Source organism: Chamaea fasciata, unplaced genomic scaffold, assembly GCF_029207755.1.
Source record: "Chamaea fasciata isolate MVZ Bird 193981 ecotype frontalis unplaced genomic scaffold, bChaFas1.0.hap1 SCAF_17, whole genome shotgun sequence".
NCBI classification, from domain to species: domain Eukaryota; kingdom Metazoa; phylum Chordata; class Aves; order Passeriformes; family Sylviidae; genus Chamaea; species Chamaea fasciata.
The window spans coordinates 8,894,128-8,900,991 of record NW_027094102.1 but is presented as its reverse complement, the minus strand read 5'-3'; the positions used below and the strand labels follow the sequence as shown (position 1 = coordinate 8,900,991).

General features: G+C 48.1%; 1 protein-coding gene across 1 annotated transcript; it reads left to right on the top strand.

The window, feature by feature from the left end:
• Positions 1-1,820: 1,820 nt before the first annotated feature.
• FITM2 (fat storage inducing transmembrane protein 2) lies at positions 1,821-6,864 on the top strand. The gene is made up of 2 exons (XM_066199049.1): positions 1,821-1,993; positions 4,188-6,864. Exons 1-2 carry the CDS (start codon positions 1,821-1,823, stop codon positions 4,828-4,830), a joined length of 816 nt encoding a protein of 271 aa, XP_066055146.1. The 3' UTR covers positions 4,831-6,864.

The window sequence follows — 6,864 nt, the reverse complement described above, 5'->3', positions numbered from 1 at the left end:
AAATGCCATTTACCCTGGATAACCTCCTTAGCCCAAACCCTCTATATCTGCTGGGGCTGCTTTGATGTGTTGTTCTGCTCTCTCAGCCCAGATGTTGTCATAGATTTGCTGACGATGACAGCGAAACAGCTTTGAAATGCTCTGGCAAGAAATACTTTCCCATCCTGTCTCAGATAGGGTCTGCTTCTTCCCCACCCCTGGCCCACTCTCACATTTTTCTTACCGAGGCCATTGGGATGAATAAAGGCTCTTTGTTCATCGAGCCATTCCTCTTCTTGCTGATGCTTTTTTTATATTTTAAAAACTAAGCTGAAATGACAGCCGCAGCTGTTCAATAGATGAAATAGGTCTCAAATACCACAGTGACAGCCAGTGTTTGGACATGACTTTCAGCCATAAACATGGATAGTGAAAAGGCATGGGAGCCAGAAATACTTTCTTCCTCCCTTTTAAGCCCTAGGAAAAACTAAAATAATTCTACTGATTGAGAAAATTCTCAGATTTTTCTCATGAATTTCATGGTAAGACCCTCTTTTCAGACATACTGGTACTCTACTTAAAAGTAGTGCTTGCTCTTTTATAGGGCAAGAGAAAACAGCCTCAGGTTGCACCAGGGGAGTAACTGATTGGACATCTGGGAAAATTTCTTCACCAGAAATGTTACAAGCACTGGTAGAGGGTGCCCAAGAAAGTGGAGGGGTCACAGTCCCTGGAGTGATTTAAAAGATGTGCAGATGTGGCACTTGGGGACATGGTTTTTGAAGGGCCAATGCTCTCAGGCACGTGGTGTGACTCTCGGGGCTGTGCTGTGCAGGGCTAAGAGCTGAGCTCAATGATCCTTATGGATCCTTCCAACTCAGAATATTTTGTGTTTCTGAGAGTCTATGATTCCACAGCACTGATGCTGCAGCCCACGAGCCCTTGGAGCATCTCTTCTGACGCTCTGCTCTGGGAGCATCATGCGCGTCCAGAGAGATACAAAAGCCCATCTGTGTTCTCATTTTGACAGGAAAAGGTGGGAAATGGATGTTTCTGGGCACAGCTTTATTCCTGTGACATGGACACACCACAAGGTGCTGTAGATGGATCCATGTGGAGAGATTTGTGTGGATGGGTCTGTGCAGATGGATCCATGTTGGTGGATCTGTGTAGATGGATCTGTGTGGATGGGCCTGTGTCAATGGGTCTGTGGGGAGGGGTCTGCGTGGATCCATGTGGATGGGTCTGCACGGGTGGATCAGTGTGGATGGATCCATGTGGATGGGTTTGTGTGTGTGTATCCATGTGGATAGATCTGTAAGGATGGATCTGTGGGAATGGGTCCATGGGGATGTTGGCATGGATCCATGTGGATGGTTTTGTGTGTGTGTATCCATGTGGATAGATCTGTAAGGATGGATCTGTGGGAATGGGTCCATGGGGATGTTGGCATGGATCCTTGTAGACGGATCTGTGTGGTTCCTTGTGAAACTGTGTAGATGGATCCTTGTTAACGGCTCTGTGCGCATGGATCCACGTGTATCTGCGTGGATGGATGTATGCAGGTAGATCCATGTGGACGGTTCTGTGTGGATGGATCCCTGTGTGGACGGATCCGTGTGGACGGCTCCCTGAGGCTGACTCGCAGTGGGTTGATCCCTGTGGATAGATGCCAATGGCTGGGTAGATCCGTGTCCATCTCCGCTCCCGCGGGCGCCCAGCAGGGGGCGCGGGGCGGCGCTCGGGGGCGGTGCCGGCGGTGGCCGCGCGGGGGCGCGCGCGGGGCGGCGGCGCGGGCGGGGCCGGGCGGTGGCGGTGGCGGGGCGGGCGCTGTGGCGGCCATGGAGCGGCTGGAGCGGAGCGGGCGCTGCCTGCGGGCCGCGCTGGCCCGCGGCCGGGTGCGCCGCCGCCTCCCCGCGCTGCTGCTCGCCGTCGCCGTGCTCGGCTCCGCGCTCAAGGACAGCGACCTGGTGCCCGACACGCCGCTGCAGAACAAGCGCAACCCGCTCAACGTGTGAGGAGGGGCGCGGGGATCGCGGGCGCTGTGCGCGGCACGGACGGGGCTGGGCGGGCCGGGGGCGCCGGGGTCGGGGCGGGCCCCGTGTGCCGCGCCGGGCCGGGGGTTGGTGCTTCAAATGGTGAGATTTCCCGGTCCTGACTCAAAGGTTTCAGAATATCGGGAGTTTCTGGCTGAGTCTTTATCGGAAGGGGGTAAAAAGGAGGGGGTTTTGTCCTTCTTAACTTCGCAGATGAGTCCTCGTGTTGGAGCGAAGTGATTTCACTGTCTCTGGCGGCCACTGACAGGACCCGAGGGCACGGCCTGATGCTGTGTCAGGGGAGGGTTAGCGTGGGTATTAGGGAAATGTCCTCATTGAGAGGGTAGCTGAGCACTGGAACAGGTTCCACAGGGCAGTGGTAACAGCACCAGGGCTGACAGAACTCAGCCCTTTGACATTTTGTCAGCGTTTTGACAATGCTCTCAGGCACATGGTGTGACTCTTGGGCTGTCCTGTACAGGGCCAGGAGTTGGGCTCCAAGGTCCTTGTGGGTCCCTTCCAACTCAGCATATTCTGTGATGGTTACTGAGCTGATTTAAAACCTAGGTGAAGGAAATAGGTCTTTTAGCACCTCTCCTAAAACCAGAGTGGCTGCCATCCTTTTCTAGAGCTTGGGCAGTCATCTAACTGGCTTAGTCATTCTGTGAAAGTAGTTTGAGCGTTTTGAAGGAAGCAAAGAACTGGGCCGGAGCACGTGTGCCGTCCTGCTACAGGTCTGAAAGTAAAACCAAAATTGCCGTTTTCCTCTGTGTCTTGGGGAACTTTGGACTTTACTGATTCAAATTTGGTGATGTGGGGGAGGAACCACTTTTAGTGTGGCCGAAAGAGCATTGACAGGAAACGGAGAGGAATTGATCTTACAGTAAAAGCGTATTTCAGTTCAGTTCTCCCTTTTGAACAGAGGAAGGTGATCTGTACTGACAGTTTCTGAAGCAAGTTCTTTTTCCCTGCAAATTACTTACCTCCTGGTTTGTCAGAAGTAACCTTGGTAGCCTTTTTTGCTTTTAAATAAAATGGGGGGTTTGTTTTCAATTACTGTTCCATGGTAGCAGCTGTAGTTGCCACACAGGCATTGCTTCTCCTGTGAAATTAAAGAGTGAAGGAAGTACTTCTCAAAATCCTGGGTAAGGCCCTGACAGGTTTGTTAGGGTCATAAGGAAGATGCAGAACTCTAGACTGGTTTGGCTTTCCTTTGATGCCCAGATGAGGGTTAGATGATGACTGTGTGTGTCTGTCATAGCTCAGCCACAGAGCAGAATTCAGCTGTCTCTGTTTTCAAACTGCACTCGGGGTAACAAAGGGGCTGCCCAATTCCCCTCTCCTGCCAGGTGATAGGAAGGAAGTTCCATTGGAAGGTGCTGATGGGAGAAGCAAGATCCTGGACTGTGGCCTCCTTATCTCATTAATAAATTCACTTTCAGTTTAAGATTTGAAAAGAGAATGAGTTACGCAATACAGTCGTCTGTTAAACAAGATATCAACACAATGTCAGCTGGGTGTCAAGATTTTATGGGCATCACAGTGAAAGTTTTCAGGGCAGAGGGTGAATTTAGAGATGGAAGGATTTGTGCATGCTAAAAGAAGGCTCCCATCAATTGATAGGACAACAAAAGAACAGACACATTGTGCTGCTTCATTTATTTAGAAATACACGAGAGAGGAAGAGCTTCACAGGCTGATAAGGGAAAAGAGCCAGCCCTTCTGGCTGCCTTAAGAGGTTGAGGTTGTGAAAGGCTTTGTAAGCAAGGATAATTGAGATGGTGGAAGAGTCAGAGAAGGGGTTACTGTGGTCAGGGTGGCAAGCTAAAAATACATTCTTTGCAGCTGCATTTTGAATAGGGCAGGGTTGAGCTGGTTTGTAGGGTAAAAGTGATTGCAAGACTGAACTGCAAGTCTGCTGCAATGAATGAGGGTTCTGGATCCAAGGCAATACTTGGGAACAAGTACCTGAGGAAGTATTCAGGTTTTGGGTTTGACGGAGATACTGAGGAGAGGGTTAAGATTGTAACTAAGCTGTATTTTGAGGGAAGGCCGCAAGTCTCTAATTCAGACGGCTCTGAACACTGACCTTGAGCACTTGCTCCACCACCTTGCCCTGCTGCTGTGGCGTTTCACACCTGCTCGTGTCCCCTTTGCCTTTTCCCCTGGCAGATACTTCGTGAAGCTGGCCTGGGCTTGGACTCTGTGGCTGCTGCTGCCCTTCATCGCCCTCACCACATACGAGCTGTCCCGCAGCAGGTTCCTGCACGGCCGCACCAGGAGCGTGCTGCTGGTGCTGCGGCGCCTGTGCGCGCTGCTGGTGGGCACGGCCGTGTGGTACGTGTGCACCCAGCTCTTCATCTACGTGGAGAACCTCACCGGGGAGTGCTCCCTGCAGGGCAAACCCGGCCAGCCCCCCCGGGTCTACGCCAACAAACGGGAGTGCCACCAGGACAGCGGCGTCTGGAACGGCTTCGACATCTCGGGGCACTGCTTCCTGCTCTCCTACTGTGCCATGATGATCCTGGAGGAGGTGGCCGTGCTGGAGGCGCTGGCCATGGACCACAGCTCCAAGCTGCGTGTGGTGATCAACGTGCTGTTTGTCTCCCTGTGCCTCCTCACCGTGATCTGGGTGTTCATGTTCCTCTGTACTGCCCTGTATTTCCATGACTTCAGCCAAAAGCTTCTCGGTGTGCTGATAGGTCTGTCAGCTTGGTATGGGACATACAGGTTTTGGTATTTAAAGCCCTTTTCTCCTGGACTACCTCTTCCAAATATACCTTTGAGTTCAAAGAAATACAGCTATAGTAGATAAAATAAGGTTTGAAATGTTTTGGATTTTGCTTTCAGTACTGGGGTAGTTGAATGTAGGAATGGTTGCTGTATTTCCACTGTGAGGAACAAGGTGATGGGTTGGAGGAAACCAGATCTGTACTAGCTATTGGCTGGCAGGTGGTAATGAGCTTCTTCCCTGGGAGAAGAAAAAAATTGGGATTGGAAGAGGTCTGCTCTTGTTTAGGAGCTGACAACTGGGATTGTCCGCAAAGAAATCAGAAGGTGAATCTGTTTCTTGTACTAATAAATGGAGAAGCAGACCCAAGGCTAAAAGAGGCCTTTGATCTTTAGGAGTGTGATTTATCTCAGTTTATTCTGCCTCTTCCTTTTTGATTATGTCAAGATATTGTGGATGATCCAAACCTCATGCTTTTTTTAATGTTCCTATTTGTATTGCCTTATGGGAAGGCTCCAATAATCACAGTGCTGCTGAGCATTGCAAAAATACCAATTCTTGTGAAAGCAGTTCGGTTGTGAAACTGGAACATCTCATGTTCTCAAGTGTTAAAAACACTAACTTGCCAGAAATGCCTCATAGCTGCCTGCACCTTCTGCAACAGAGAGTGAATCTGTGATGCAATGACTGAAGCAGACTGTGACTCTAAATTCATGCCTGCCTCCGAAAAGGAAACTCTTGAAAAAACAAGCCTTAACTTTCTCCTTAGGTGAAGTAGATGTAATTGTATTTCATCATTTTATTCTTGAAACTAAAAAACCTGAACTCCTTTCTGTTTTGCTAAAAAAATTTTATGAGGATTGGGGTTTTAATTTTTAAAAAATCTAATCCATTGCACATACTTTGCAACAACAAATTCCTTGGGTTTGTTCTTTCTTCTAGAACAACAGTGGAGTTCTGGTGTTCTGAACAAGCTAGCTTATCCTGCTATTTCCCAAATAGTCTGCTTGGTAATGAGTGAAATGCATTGCTTATCCTGGGAGCTGCAAAGCAGAGTGTGCTTGAAGCAATATTTATTCTTGCAATACCAATAAGCTATTTAATTTTGATTGCACATAAAGCAGTGGCCACTTTTGGTGTGGCAGGAAACCCACTACTGAGAAAAACACTGTCAGATAATGAATAGGGGTGAGGTGGGTTTGCTCATATCAGTCAGATGTTTAGCATAGTTTTTATCTCAAAAAGCTTTTTATTATTTCATAAAGGCTCATTCATGATGCAGTTACGTGAAGTGTGTTTGGCAGTGGTGACAGGACAACCAGGAGGGTGTGTGGGCAAGGCTGTGGGTCACCTCCACTGGCCCCACAGCTGGGTCACTCAGACTCCAAAGTGACTTTTTCTGGGTACCGGGTGTGATGCTCCGTCAGGTAATCTTGGCATATTGTGCCAGCTCAATGTCTCTCTTGCAGCAAGAGAGTGGAAGCATTTGCAATTCCTCCAGCAGTGTTAGTTCCATGCCATGGTCTGCCTCTGAAGAGAGCTAAATTCACTGGAATCCTCACTGAATTTGGTGGCAAGTGGGAGTTGTGTGTCCTTAGAAAGAACAATTCGCCTCTCAGAAAGAAGCTATCCAGGGGGTTATGTATTTTCTGTCAAGCTCCTCTTGGTTTTGTATTAAATTGCCTTTTAAGCTGACTCTTTGAAAATTGCACTGATTAACTCATATTGGGTTTAACTAAATTTGTTTAAACAATGCAAATTTATTTGCAGACACTCTTTTGATGTAATTTAAGCCTACTCCCAACAGAGCTAAGCTACACCGCAAGCCACTTTCACCATGAAAAAGGATTATATACCCAGAAGGTTTTATGATTAACTTCATTAAGTTCCTATTTTAGGTTATCTTTATGTAACTTTGCTGTATAGACAAGCCCTTGGAACACTAAATGCTGTTTACTTAAACTTGACTTGCTGAAATGATGTTCATTTTCAGAAATGTTTTGTGCAATCACTGTGGATATTTCTGTCCACTTTACCCAGCGTCATGCAGATTATTTTTGTAATGGAAATAATTTAGGATATGGTTATTCTCTTATTTAAAAAAATTAAAAACCATTT